Below are 13,966 nucleotides of genomic sequence, written 5' to 3'. Positions count from 1 at the left end.
GTGGTGCCGCGGAGTCTCTCGCCCCCCATCCCCCCACGGCGGAGCTGCGCCAGGGTGTTGAAGGCCCGGCGGCGGACTCAACGGAGAAGGCGGCCTCCTCGCGGAGCTGCACCAGGAGGCCCAGCGTCCCCTGAGCAGAGCTGCACCAGGAGGCCCGTCGAGGAAGGCTGAAGTCCCCGCGGGTCGGAGAAGAAGCCTGCAGGAGCTCTCCGTCCCCACTCCACCCCCGGGCGGGAGGGAGGTGCTGGGCCGAGTGGAGAGTGGCTGGAGCGATGGATTCCTGGGTGCGATTCAGTGCCCAAAGCCAAGCTAAGGAGCGGGTATTCAGGTACGGTCTCAGACCGGGAGAGGGGGGTTGGGAGCAGGTGGTCCCGAACGGGGGGTCTCGGTGCTTCTTACCTCCGCTCCTGTCGATTGTTCCTCCAGGCGAGGTTCTTTTATATATATATATATGTGTGTGTGTGTGTGTGTGTGTATATGTGTGTGTGTGTGTGTGTGTATATATATATATATATATATATATATATAATTCATTATATTTATATTGTTATATATAATTCATTATATTTATATTGTTATATATAATTCATTATATTATATTGTTATATATATTATTTTTCAATAATTACTATATATATCATTTGACAATACATCCTACATATACCAATCTTTGGATCAATAAAATAATTATTAGGTGCATGTCTTCCATATTAGATATAATTAACTATAGTTGACTTCCCCACCGACTCCCTCCCTCCCTTCAGATATCTAGTATCTCCTTTGTGTTAATATTTTCTAATCCTTATAAATCATTATTTTGATGTTATGCTTTCCCCTTATTTACTACATTTCGCTAAGCAATAATCATATAATAATCATAAAGAGAAAAGAAAATCATTTAAAAAATAAAAACAGACCTAACAAAACTCATTAGCATAATTCTCTCCGGGCACTCACTTCTGTCATAAAGAATGGAGTAGATCTTTAAAAGCTTTATATACCCCCAAGTAGAAAATTAAGTTGATATAATTTTTCCTCTACCCCCCCCCTTTCCCATATAAGAGTCAAATTGGTATTCTTCCGGCTTTCTTAACCCCCGCCAGGTGAAGTTCAAAAGCTCCTGTCAAATTCTGGCTGTTTAAGGTTGAGGGTGAGCTTTGCCAGGACTGCTGGTTTGACTGCTGGTTCCTTGAGGGTGTCTGGGGCCAAAAGAATTTGGTTCCCCGCAGGGTGGCAGGTGAGGGCTTAGCGATAGAAGAAAGAAAGCTGGAGCCCAGTACTACCTTTAGAGGCAAATTGAATTTATTCCAGTGTAAGCATTCACGCGTCAGGGAGTCCTTCGTCAGATGCATAGCAGCACACATCCACAATTGCTGGACATGAACATCCTGTGTATCTGATGAGGTGAGTTCTGATGCGCAAAAGCTTGTGCTGGAATACATTTTGCTAGTTTTGAAGGTAGGTGCCCTTGAAGTCATGTTTTGTTTTGGTACGTGCCAAGTACCAAGCAGAGAGATAAAAAGGAACTTTAACCCAAAAGGAGCTTGTGTCATATCAAGAAGGTTCAAAAGTGTAGTTTAAAAGATGGTAGCAGCAGTTTTTTTCCTGGAGATTCCATTTCATGTGATCGGCTGTCTAGGGAGGCAGTGAGCTTCCCCCTTGCTGGCAGTCTTCAGGCAGCAGCTGGACGAACACTTGCCAGGGGTGCTTTAGGCCAGGAGTCCCCATCCTTTTTGAGTTTGTGGGCACCTTAAGAATTCTGACACAGGGTGGTAGGTGCAACCACAAAATGGCTGCTGTGGGAGGTGGAGCCAACCGTAGAATAACCACTGCTGGAGGCAGAGACCCACACTCACAAAGGAAGCTCAAATGCAGGGAACAAGAAGAATAATTCTTTAAAATGCACTGGGAAAGAGGAGAGGGAGAGAACAGAAAAGTTGGTTTTTATACCCCGCTTTTCTGTACCTTAAGGGGTCTCAAAGCAGCTTACAATCGCCTTCCCTACCAGAAACTGTGACTAGCCCAAGGTCACCGAGCAGGCTTCAAATGGAGGAGTGAGAATCAAACCTGGTTTTCCAGGTTAGAGTCTGTTGCTCTTAGCCACTATGGTGGCAACTAGTGCTGAAACAATGTTATCTTAATCTGCAGATCCCCAATACTAATCTGAAACCCTTCTCAGCAGTACACATGAAGCAGCCTTACACTGAATCAGACCCTCAGTCCATCAAAGTCAGTATTGTCTACTCAGACCAGCAGCGGCTCTCCAGCGTCTCAGGCAGAGGTCTTTCACATCACCTACTTGCCTAGTCCCTTTAACTGGAGATGCCGGGGATTGAATCTGGGACCTTTTGCATGCCAAGCAGATGCTCTACCACTGAGCTACAGCCTCTCCCAAGTTTCTTTCCTGATTGGGCTGGGAACCGGGGGGGGGGCAAGTGGGGGGGAGGCACATCCGCAGGTGACTGTGAAGGGACCCTCCGATCTACCCCCTGCCTCTATTCTCAAGAGTGGGGGACAGACCTCTGCGCCCTCCATTGTTCTCAGTATCTCTGCGCTGCCCATCCCAGCCACCACCCGTCTTTCCTGGGGGGGTGACCCCCCCATCCCATTTCGGGACCATGTCTCCTTCCCCCACACACCCCCTTCCCCACCTGGTCATGCCCACTTTCAAAAAACACTTGGCGAGCACCAGAAAAGGTATTGGTGGGCACCATGCATCAGTGGGCACCATGTTGGGGATCCCTGTTTTAGGCTTATCCTGCATTGAGTAGGGGGTTGGACTAGATGGCCTATATGGCCCTTTCCACCTCTATGATTCTGTGTGATGTGGTGGTTGTAGTGTGGCTAGAATCAGTTGGATGGATATTATGAGTTGCTTTGGGTCCCCTCTGGGGAGAAAAGCTGGGTATAAATGAATAACTTTAGGGAGTTGTGAATGCTAAAGGAAGGCTAGATAAGAGAAGTAAAAGTTGCTGTGAAGAAGAACCAAAGGTTTGGACATTCTCTTTCTCGTGTCACAGTAGCCTGAATAGCCCAGTTTGGACTGCCTGAGCTTGTCAGGCCTTGGGAGCTAAGTACACTCGGCCACAGTCAGTACTTGTGTGGGAGACCACTGAGAAAGACTGGGGTTGCTACATGGAGGAAGTCAATAGCAAAACCACCTCTACTCATCACTTGCCTTCAACACCACGTAGTTGCAGGCACCATGAGTTGGTTGCAACTCAATAGTACATTGTTCTTCTCATGTCAGCCAATCACCTTGCCTGTGTTTCTTTGGTTAAGGATGATCCCATGAATGCTGGGAGAAAAGATCCAAGCCAGATGTGCAGTTCTGGAATAATTATTTCTGATTACCTGCAATAGTTACTTCTAATATGCAGCTCTGGAATAATAAGCACGATGCCAGTACACTTTTCTTCACTCCTGTATGGAAAATACTTTGCTTTATGCACCAGATCTTACATTCTTGACAGTGGAAGGGTATTTATACAGGTTGCATGTCATAAGGCTTTCTTGAGGAGTTTTTAGTTTCTCCAGATGGCCAAGCTATTTCACAAACTGGGCAGTCCATTTGCCAAGAAGAGCCTTGCTGGTTCGGTCCAAGGTCCATTTGGCCTTCTTCCCATATTGGTCAACCAGATTCCTCTGGGAAGACCAAACAAGAGCATGAAATCAACAGCAAACTGGAATGCAACATCTTTTTTGTGTAAAAAGAGGCAGCGGTGTCGGTATTTTTTTGTTTCTGTTGTGATATAGTAGTAATCTAGAGAGGTGGCAGTGTTGGTTGGCTGCAGCCTAAGCAACTAAGAATCTTGTGGCATCTCAGAAACTAACAACACCCTAATATAGTTTTAGTAGTAACCCATGAGAGTAACCTAACTCTGGTATCTTTCTTTCATCTCCTGGAGCACCTGGAGGTTGACCAAGAGCTCCCTGTTAGACAACATCTGTGCTCAAAGTTCAGGCATCAGGGTTACAGTGAGAAGCGTTCTGTGGAACTGCTCTACATTAATTTAACTCCTTTCCCTCATTCCCAGAGGTTTTCTAGAGCTTGAGAATACATCCAAGACTTTTCTGCTTTGCTGACAGTTTGCAGATGGGGAATAAGGAAGTGGGGCGTTTATTTGCCACATACTTTGAATGTTGTGTTAACCTGGTTGGATCTTTCCGAATAGGGTAGATCATGAGCTCAAGATACGGAACATTCTATTGCCAGTTCTTAATTGACACTTTGCCAATGTACTCCCAGTTTCTGTGAGTGGGCATGATCCTAGGATAGAAGCCTCTCGCTTAAGTATCACATGCATTTCATTCCAGATGTGCTTCTCCCCACCACATCCTCACCCCAAATTGTAGCTGTTCATACACAACATTCACAACATCCAGGTTGCTCAAAGCATGTCTGTATTTGACTACATTTTAAGCTCAGTCCTTCTCCTTACAGGATCAGAGGAGCATTCCTATTATATTAGGTGCTGCTGTGGCAGGATAATGCTGCTGCAGTCGTCAGGTTTGTGGGCTTCCTAGAGGCACCTGGTTGGCCACTGTGTGAACAAACTGCTGGACTTGATGGGCCTATGTTCTTATGTTGAAAAGCACACGATTTCTCCCTCCCCCCAGTGCTTTTTTTGGGGGGGGGTTCCTCTAACACATCCTGGAGGTTAATATGTGCATGCATTATTTTTTTCTGGCTCTTTTTAGAACAGACACACTTTGCACGTCAAAAGCCACTGCCTTTTGGAATAGGCAGCTAGACCAGAGAGACAGCTTGCTACATGTGCTGAAGTAATAGGTTCTTTTTGATAGCTCAGCTGCAACTCAAGTAGGCAACTCCCAAACTACATTCCATTTGAGAACCTGATAACATGCTGCAAGAAGTAAATCTGATTGAACGTTTAAAGGCTCCCCTGCTTTAAAGGTACCACCTGCTGAGGAGACAGCCTGTTGCATGTCTTCATGGATGACTGTTTTCAGCACCTCCTTCTAGTCAGCTGTACTTAGGATAAGCAATCCTGCACCCTGTCTGCTTCTGCTGAGGGTTGGGGCTTTCGGTTGCTCTCAGCTGAGAGAGGCGTCAAAATCCCCAGCCCTCAGAGGAGGCTGATGCTGCCTCCCTTCCAGCCAGGAGGTGTGCCCAGTCCAGTGACTCATGTAGAAATGCAAAAGGGGACTTTTCACTGAGGGTTGATGTTTATTTATTAAAATAGTTGTGTCCCACCTTTCTTCCTGTAAGAGGGCTTCAAAGCAGCTAACAAGACTGAAGGCAAACAGATCTGTGCACAATCCATTAGTAGCATTACAGAGAAAGATCAGTGCACTGGAGTCTGACAAACACTTAACGCAGATGCCGTAGCCTCCCTCAAATGTCTTCTGAAATAGAGGAGTTTTACCATGTTTTCTGAATGCTGGTAGAGTGACAGCTCCATGCCAGAGAGACAGGCTGACTGCAGAAAATGCTAACAATCTCCACCTGTTGTCAGTCTTAATCGCATTAGGGGCTGTGGCTCAGTGGTAGAGCATCTGCTTGGCATGCAGAAGGTCCCAGGTTCAGTCCCCGGCATCTCTAGTTAAAGGGACTAGGCAAGTAGGTGATGTGAAAGACCTCTACCTGAGACCCTAGCGAGCCACTGCCGGTCTGAGTAGACGATACTGACTTTGATGGACCAAGGGTCTGATTCAGTAGAAGGCAGCTTCATGTGTCCATGTGAGAAACAGTTGGGAGAACTGAAACTGGGGCATAGTTTCATACCTGTGTAATTTTTATGCTGCCTCTAAAGATAAATGTGTATAAGAGGAAAATGTGACTCCAGTGTTAGTTGGGGAGGGAGTGTTACCTCAGCTATCACATATTTGGGCAGCATTGGTTTAAATCTGTCTAGAATTGGGATGAAAAGAGGGTAAATTTTGTTCATAACGTCTATCCCTTTTGCTCTGCTGCTTTTCAGTAAATGGCCAGTTGCGTGGCCTGCCTGCTTACAACTCCATTGCTAGTACAAGTCCACGCTGCTAGTAATGCCTAACTTTGTATGGTTTAGAAACACATTTATAGATGCCTGGAGCTACAAATTACTCCTGTCTCTAGAGCGTACGCTAAATCAAAGTTACTCCTATGCGAGCTGCATGTGTACGTGCTAAGTGCCCTCAAGTCTCATCCAATTTATGGCAACCCTATGAATTAATGAGCTCCAAAACATGCTACTATTAGCAGCCTCACTCAGGTCTTGCAAACTGAGGGCCATGGATTCCTTTATTGAGTCAATTCATCTCATGGTGGGTGCTCCTCTTTTCCTACTGCCTTCAACTTTTCCTAGCACTGTGGTCTTCTCCAGTGAGTCTTGTCTTCTCAGAATTTGACCAAAGTATGATAACCTCAGTTTAGTCATTTTAGCTTCTAGGGACAGTTCTGGCTTGATTTGATCTTGAGCCCACTTGTTTGTCTTTTTGGCAATCCACGGTATCCGTAACACTCTCCTCCAACACTACATTTCAGATGAGTCAACTTTCTGTCAGCTTTCGTCATTGTTCAGCTTTCACACTCATACATAATCATGAGGAATACTATGGTTTAAATTATCTTGATCTTGGTGGTTGCCAGCGATACATCCTTACGCTTAAGGATCTTTTCCCAGCTCCTTCATGGCTGTCCTTCCCATGATCTATCTTCTTCTGATTTCTTGGTTGCAGTTTCCCTTTTGGTTTTTATTTTATTTTTTGATTTGATTTATACCCTGCCCTTTCCCAGTAAAGCCAGGCTCCAGGCGGCTAACAACATACAATAATCAATAAATATACATATAGATACAAGGTTAAAGCATAACATAAAAACATAAACATAACTAAAGATATAAACATAACTAAAAACATAAAAATAACTAAAAACATAAATCCATAAAAACATAATACAATATAAAATGGTGCCCTAAACTTCACTCCTACACTCTCCTTTCTCTCCTAGAGAGAAATTATTATCACAAGATGGTGATGGTGGACCAAGAGTTGGCAATAGGGAGGTTTATGATTGAGCTGCACATAGCAATGTTATATTCTTACCCACACATTACCCAGCATAAAGCTGGACTGCAGCTTTTTGAGGCTGGAAAAAGTTTCCGGTTTGTTTGTGCTACTGAGGTTGGGGGTGGGTGGGAATCAGGCCGATTTGGCGAGGCCCTGCTGAACAACTTTACCATCCTAACATTGTTTTTTCTTTCTTTCTGTGTGTATGGTGTATTGCTCTTTCATTCCCAGGGCTGCTCAGTACGCCTGCACTCTGCTTGGCTACACACTGCAGAAGAATGGGGCCAGCCCTGATTTTCTTGCTAGGATCAAGCAGTTAGAGGCTCACATGAGCTTGGGACGCAAATGTGAGTGCCGGGGCCATCGACTGGGTGTGGGCAGGGAAGGCTTAGAGTGCAAGATCCACAGGCTTGGTTCCCAGTAGGATGCTTTTTGAGGGAGGGGCACCCCTTGTGCTATTATCAGGGGCTCACTGGCCCTTTTGCTTAGCAAAGCACTGTATGTTTTTTATTTTATGTGTTTCTTTGCAAGAACAGCCCTATTGCAGCTGAGAGAGCAACAGGATATTGGGGTGTGTGATCTTTTGAGAGACAAAGTTCCCTTCGTTGGACGTGAAGCTTTGACTCTCAAAAGCTCATACCCCAAAAAAATTTGTTCTCTAGGGACTTGAATCTAGCTGTCCTACTGCAGACCAACACAGCCACCCTCTGAAACGAAGAACAGCCCTGTGATGCTGGTTGCTGTCGCTCTCAATTTGCAGGTGGGCTGAGGCTCAGGGAGAGAGCCAAAGCTTTCCGGGGAGACCCTGGCTGTGAAGTGGTGTCTGAACTCCTGCAGCCTGTGTCTGAGTTCAGCAACCTGCCCGCTAGCCCCGGCTTGTGATTAGCTGCAGTGAGCTAAAATCTTTCCCAGGTGACTAGGCAGGGACGAAATTTCTTTTAATGGTATTTGGGTTCTTTTCTCTTTTCCCCCAGGCCACCTGTATGCCACAAAGGTGCACAGGTGGAATCATTAGTATATCTTGTTACTGCAGTCCACCCCACCCCTCCATGCAAGACTCGGTACTGTATGTTTTAAACAGAGGTGCTTATATGCATGAACCTGCAGCAACATTTTGAGGTCTTAGTTAGGTAAAGGTCCCCTGTGCAAGCACCGACTCATTCCTGACCCATGGGGCGACATCACATCCCGACGTTTCCTAGGCAGGCTATGTTTATGGGGTAGTTTGCCAGTGCCTTCCCCAGTCATCTACACTTTACCCCCAGCAAGCTGGGTACTCCTTCTACCGAACTTGGAAGGATGGAAGGCTGAGTCTACCTTGAGCCAGCTACCTGAAACGGACTTCCGTCGGGATTGGACTGAGGTCGTGAGCAGAGCTTGGACTTCAGTACTGCAGCTTACCACTGTGCCACGGGGCTCTATGAGGTCTTAGTTACTAGCCCAACATTGGGGAGGTGGGGTACTAGCAGTGCAATACATGCTTAGCATTTATATAGCGTGTTCAACCATTCAATAACATTGGGCTGGATCCCACCACTCTGCTCTGCTAAGTAAAAAGCCTTCCTCCAAGTACAAGAAGCTGTCTTCCAGAGGAAGAGGACTTTCCCTTAAGCTGATTGCTAGGATCCAACCCACGGTCTCTGTCTGGATCTGGGTGAAACTAAGGCTGAAACACAGAATGACTTATGCCACATGGTGAACCTGTGTCAGAAACGTGATTCAAACCGGGGCGTTCCTGATTTGTGGCTCAGGTCCTTTAGCCGTGGCACTTCGCCAGCCATTTCATAGCCTTTAGAAGAAGAATTGGCTTTTATATGCCGACTTTCTCTTCCACTTAAGGGAGATTCAAACCAGCTTACTATCACCTTCCCCTCCCCACAACAGACACCCTGTGAGGTAGGTGGGGCTGAGAGAGCTCTAAGAGAGCTGTGACTAGCCCAAGGTCACCCAGCTGGCTTCATGTGGAGGAGTGGAGAAACCAACCCAGTTCACCAGATTAGCCTCCGCCGTTCAAATGGAGGAGAGGGGAAGCAAACCCAGTTCTCCAGATTAGAGTCCAACGCTCTTAACCACTACACCACAGTGGCTCTCCTTTAGTGGCAAAGCTAACCCCAAACCCCAGGTCCTTGCTCTTTGAAGGACCCTGGTCCCCATGGCCTCCCTGGGGCCCCTCTTCAGGTAGCTTTGTCCTTATCCATCCTTAGGCAGAAAATCCGTTGGCCCTGAACTGCTGTCACTTTGCTTAAATGACTGGTGGAGGCCTCGTTGATACAGGGTGCATTTTTCAGTATTTGTTGGGTCTGTTTCAGTGTTCCGGCTAGGGAATTCTGCCGACGCCCTGGAAGCAGCCAAACGGGCCATTCACCTGTCGGACATGGTCCTTCGGTTCTGCATCACCGTGAGCCACCTGAACAGAGCCATGTACTTCGCCTGTGACAATATCCTATGGGCTGGGAAATCAGGCCTCGTCCCACATATGGACCAGGAGAAATGGAGCCAGAGATCGTTCAGGTGAGGTCAACCCACTTCCCCATACCTGCCTTATGCTGTCACCTCAGTCCTTGCCAGTACAGCAGGGGGTGGAGATGTGTCCTGTGTTGCCGAAAGTTGCAAATTCTGTGCTTGAAATACGATGAGGCTAATCCTATGTAGACTCAGATTTTTAAAGTTATTGCTGTAATTGTTGAGGACGGAAGAGATAGATGTGCAATGCTGATAGTCCAGCTGCCCTAAGCCGGGAGACTACACACAGGGATTGAACCTGTGCTCCTTCTGCATGAGAACTAGGTGCTGCTCCACTGAGCCGTGGCCCCTCCTTTGTCTTTCTCTGCAAGGAAAAAGAGAGATGTCTCATTTCCATTTCTTGCTAATTGTTCTGTTTTGAAAATAATATCCTCCCAGAGTATGTTCCCCAGTAGCATCTCTCAGTGCTGTTCATTATACGTCTGGGGGCAATCCTGAGTTTCTTCAGAAACTTGTCTGGAGTTCCTCATGACAAGTTGAATAGCGGTAGAAAAGCTTTCCCGAAACACTGCTTGGCTGCTGCTTACTAATCTTCCTCCAGAAACACACACAGCCTCAAGCAAACATCTGAATATGTTCAAGGTACATAGATTGATTGAGGCAATGCCGAGGCCCAATAGGCTTACCCACAACTCAGTGCTGTCTGAGCCACCCATCCTCAGACATGCCCCAGGATCCTTTAACCCACAGGGGTTCCACGTCCAACCGATCAGAAGGGTTCCTTGAAAGCCACAGCCCTGTCTCCCGTACCATTTGGTTGCTCCTTTGGAATCCAGGGATCAAAATGGAAATATTGGGCTCATGATGATGGAGAACTGGCAGGTTTAAACAGGGCAGGGCAGCAAAGAGGAGCAAGGAAGCCAAAATGTTCCCGAGTCCATAAGCACGTGCAGTTGTGGGTGTTTCCAAGATGCTAATTAAGGGCTCTCAGCCATTCACACTCAAGTATCTGAAGGAACATTGACAGGTTGGAGGAGTCATAGGCTGCTTGTTCCTTTTGAGTGGCCATAGAGAAAAAAACCTGGGCTAAAAGACAGTGGTAGGGGAGGTGGAAGACTGTCTGGAAATGTTTTTTTTGCTACTGTGAGACTGAACCACAAATGAGGACGTTCTTGGTTGGAATTTTGCCTCTCCCAGAATCTCAAGAGATTGACAAGCCGTTCTGCCTAAGTCCCCTATCTCCATCATGGAGATAACACTAATCTACCTTGCAGGGTTAGTGTGGAGATTACAAGATAGCACGTGAAAGGCTTTGAATGCTTAAAAATCTGTGTTTTTTTAGTGAGAAACAACTATTAAGTATTACAATTTCTGTGTATGAAATCTCACATACAAAATATTTAAGTCACCTTAAGTGCACTTGGTGGGGGTGTCTCTCCTCCCCTCCCCCCCAATTAAATATTTCAGTTCAACTACTTTTGACTATTTTGGAAAAAAACATTTGAGAGAGAGATACAGCATGTAAACCAAGTGTGGTGTAGCAAAGAACCTGGATTGTGGTTTGACAGCTCCCAAGACTTTTAAGACCAGAGGGGCCTGCCCAATCCAGCATTTGGTTTCCAGCAGTAGCCAGCTGGATCCCTTTGGAAAGTCTAAAAGCAAGGCTGGAAACTAACAGCCCTCCCCTGTTGTTTGCCTCTAGCAGTTGGTACTTGGAGGTAGACTGCCTTTGAATGTGGAGGTTCCACTTGGCATCCATAGTTGACTGCTGTTGACAGGCCTTCCCCACCACTGATTTAAGGGCTCTCTTCCTTCACATGTTTCAGGTATTACCTCTTTGCACTGATAATGAACCTGAGCCGGGATGCCTATGAAATCCGTCTGCTGATGGAGCGTGAGGGGAACGGGAAGTGCCAAAGGGGGGGCGGGGACAACAGCCGCACCCCCGGGGAGGACGGCAAGCTCCAGCAAGTGGCGCTGAGACTGAGGCTGCAGCTCCGCCTCCTCGCGCAGGTGTTGAGGAGCAACCCGCCTCTTCTCTTGGACGTGGTGAAAAACGCCTGTGACGTTTTCATCCCTCTGGACAGGCTGGGCCTGTACAAGACTGGCCCGGGTTTCGTGGGGCTCTGCGGCCTGACGTCATCGGTCCTCTCCATCTTCACCATTGTCCACCCGTGGCTGAAGCTGAAACCTTGAAAAGGTGTGGGAGGTAAGGACCCAGCCGGCTTCCACGGAGACAGCAACATCCTGTGCGACGTTCTGCTTCAGCAGCTTGGTGCGCTGGTGAGCTGATGGCCTTATCCAGCCCGTGGCTATCGTGGTGGGTCCAGTTCCTCAGGACGTGGCAGATCTTGGACCTCTTCTTCTCCCGGATGCTCTTTCACACTCTTTAAGTGGCGGACCACAACTTCATCGCCAGCCTTCTTGGAATGCCATACCACAAGCCCACCTATGTAGATCATCTTTTACCCACATTCTGTCCTCTGTGTATCTCTTTTCCCCTTTCTCTGGCTCCAGAACGTCCCTTCTTTACTCCACAGTAGCCCTTGTCCCAAATTCGGTTCCCCCCCCAACTCTTCATCTGTCTTTTTTAAACCAAGCTTGGGGCTTATGGGTCGGCCTCACACCCACCTTGTGGGAATGTATCCCTCGTTCCTGGGCAGCCAGATCAGGGGAGGTGGCGGGTGGAACGAGAGGCCTTGTCCCTACTCTCCGGGTCCAGCTAGAAGAAAAGGCGGATGTAACCAGAGGCTCAGGGTCGAGCCTCAGTGGATAGCGGGCCTGCCTGCATCCCTTGTTGCCCCGGCAACCACACAGGGAGGATAAAGCGGGCCTAGGCCCTGTGTTCTCTGTCCTCTGCTTGCTGTATCAGAGACTGTGATGGGGAGCTGCCGTGGAGGTGGGGCCTCAGTTGAACCCAAGAATAGATGCATAGCGAGCTAGGCTGATCGACTCCTCAGCGTCCCACAAAATGCCTGGAGATTCTTGCCTATGCCTTCATCTTCCTCTGTCTCTCCGTTCTTTCCTTCCCCTTTCACTCTTGATTGTAAGGATTTCCCCACCACCCACCCGCATACCAGTTTTTTCCTTTTCATCTACAGAACCTTTGCAGCCTTGTCAGTGAGCCAAATGTCTGGGGCTAAATGTAACTATTCCCTCCTCCCCCCCCCCCACCTCTGATAACTTTGCAATGGTTTGATGGCTTACTTTGGTTCTCCCCTCCCTTAAGTTCTGAGCCAGGGGGTGCTGGTTTTTTCTGCACCATGTGATTTCCACACCAAATGCGATTTCACACTCCAAAATCTTGAGATGGGGGGTGGATCTCGTTTTAGGAGAGGTTTAGCCCTCCTTGCTTTGGTTTGTCCAGCTCCGTCTCTAAAGACGGCTCCTGTCAGATGGGAGAATTTTGCCAGGGGAAACTTCTCACTTTCCAGTGATAAGCTGACCCTGTTTCAGTGTCACTCCTAAAAGAGGCACAGGAACCCTCTTGGACATGGTACTCTTACTTTTCTACCTTATACCTGTCACCTCCTTCCCCTCCTTCTTTATACTTGCACAGCAGGCAGGCAGAAGTTCAACGTATGCGCTTCTCTCTTCACAGTCTCCGTGCTGGGAACAGCCGCACTGGCTGACTGCCTGCCTCCCTTACAGCAGCTGTAGATGCATAGTTTTCGGGGTGGCAAACCTATGGCTGGCTGTACCCTTTTGAGAGTTTAGGCAGGTGGGTGCTCACACAACTGACAACTCTATTTAAAGAAATCAGCTGCATATTGAGGACTAGAGTGTTGGGAGAAAGGTTCTAATGAGCTTCTCACTAACAAGCCAGCTTTCTTTGGGCAAGGAATAGTTGTGAATGGAAAACTGTGCACAGTCCACAAGAGTCAGCCAGGCATCCCACTGAGACCTGGGCCTACACCAGGGAAGAAAAACTTAGTCCCCCTCCTTCCTCCCCCCCTCCCCCGAGGGTTTGGCCAGGCTTTTTACAGTGCAGTCCTAAGGAGAATTACTCCCTTCTAAGCTTGTTAAATTCAATTAGCTTAGACTGGCACTCTGTTTAGGATTGCCCTGTCTTTTGCGTGTTGAGCTTTTAGCTTCTTCCTCTGATCCCATTTCTGGGCTCCTTTCTATTGCCTGCTAATCTCTCCTCCTCCCCAGCCACTGATGCCATTCATCTGCTATATAATTAACTTTTCTTTGGTGTTTTGTGACTGAGTACCTTAACTTGGAGAAGAGAGCATTCTCTTCTTTTAACCATTGGTTCTACTTCAAATCCCCTCCTGCACCTGTACACCCTTGTAAGATTATTGAATAAACCCGGTTGATAATTTTGATCCAGTCTATTAAATAATGTTTGCAGAGGTTGTGTGAACCTGGGTTGTTTTTTTTGGCTTAGGGTGGTCTTGAAGGCTGTGGTTAAAAGCTGTCTTGCAAAAATAGTTATTTAGGAAGTTAGTAGCCATCTCTCTCCTCCACTTACTCTAATCTGGAG

The 13,966-nt window shown here is 47.3% G+C and overlaps 1 protein-coding gene across 1 annotated transcript; it reads left to right on the top strand.

Moving 5' to 3' along the window:
* Positions 1-250: 250 nt before the first annotated feature.
* PEX11B (peroxisomal biogenesis factor 11 beta) lies at positions 251-11,681 on the top strand. The gene is made up of 4 exons (XM_056853222.1): positions 251-328; positions 7,246-7,361; positions 9,324-9,525; positions 11,304-11,681. Exons 1-4 carry the CDS (start codon positions 273-275, stop codon positions 11,671-11,673), a joined length of 744 nt encoding a protein of 247 aa, XP_056709200.1. The 5' UTR covers positions 251-272; the 3' UTR covers positions 11,674-11,681.
* Positions 11,682-13,966: the final 2,285 nt, after the last annotated feature.

The sequence above is a fragment of the Euleptes europaea genome, chromosome 7, assembly GCF_029931775.1.
Source record: "Euleptes europaea isolate rEulEur1 chromosome 7, rEulEur1.hap1, whole genome shotgun sequence".
Lineage (NCBI taxonomy): Eukaryota > Metazoa > Chordata > Lepidosauria > Squamata > Sphaerodactylidae > Euleptes > Euleptes europaea.
This window is presented reverse-complemented; position numbering and strand designations above follow the sequence as displayed.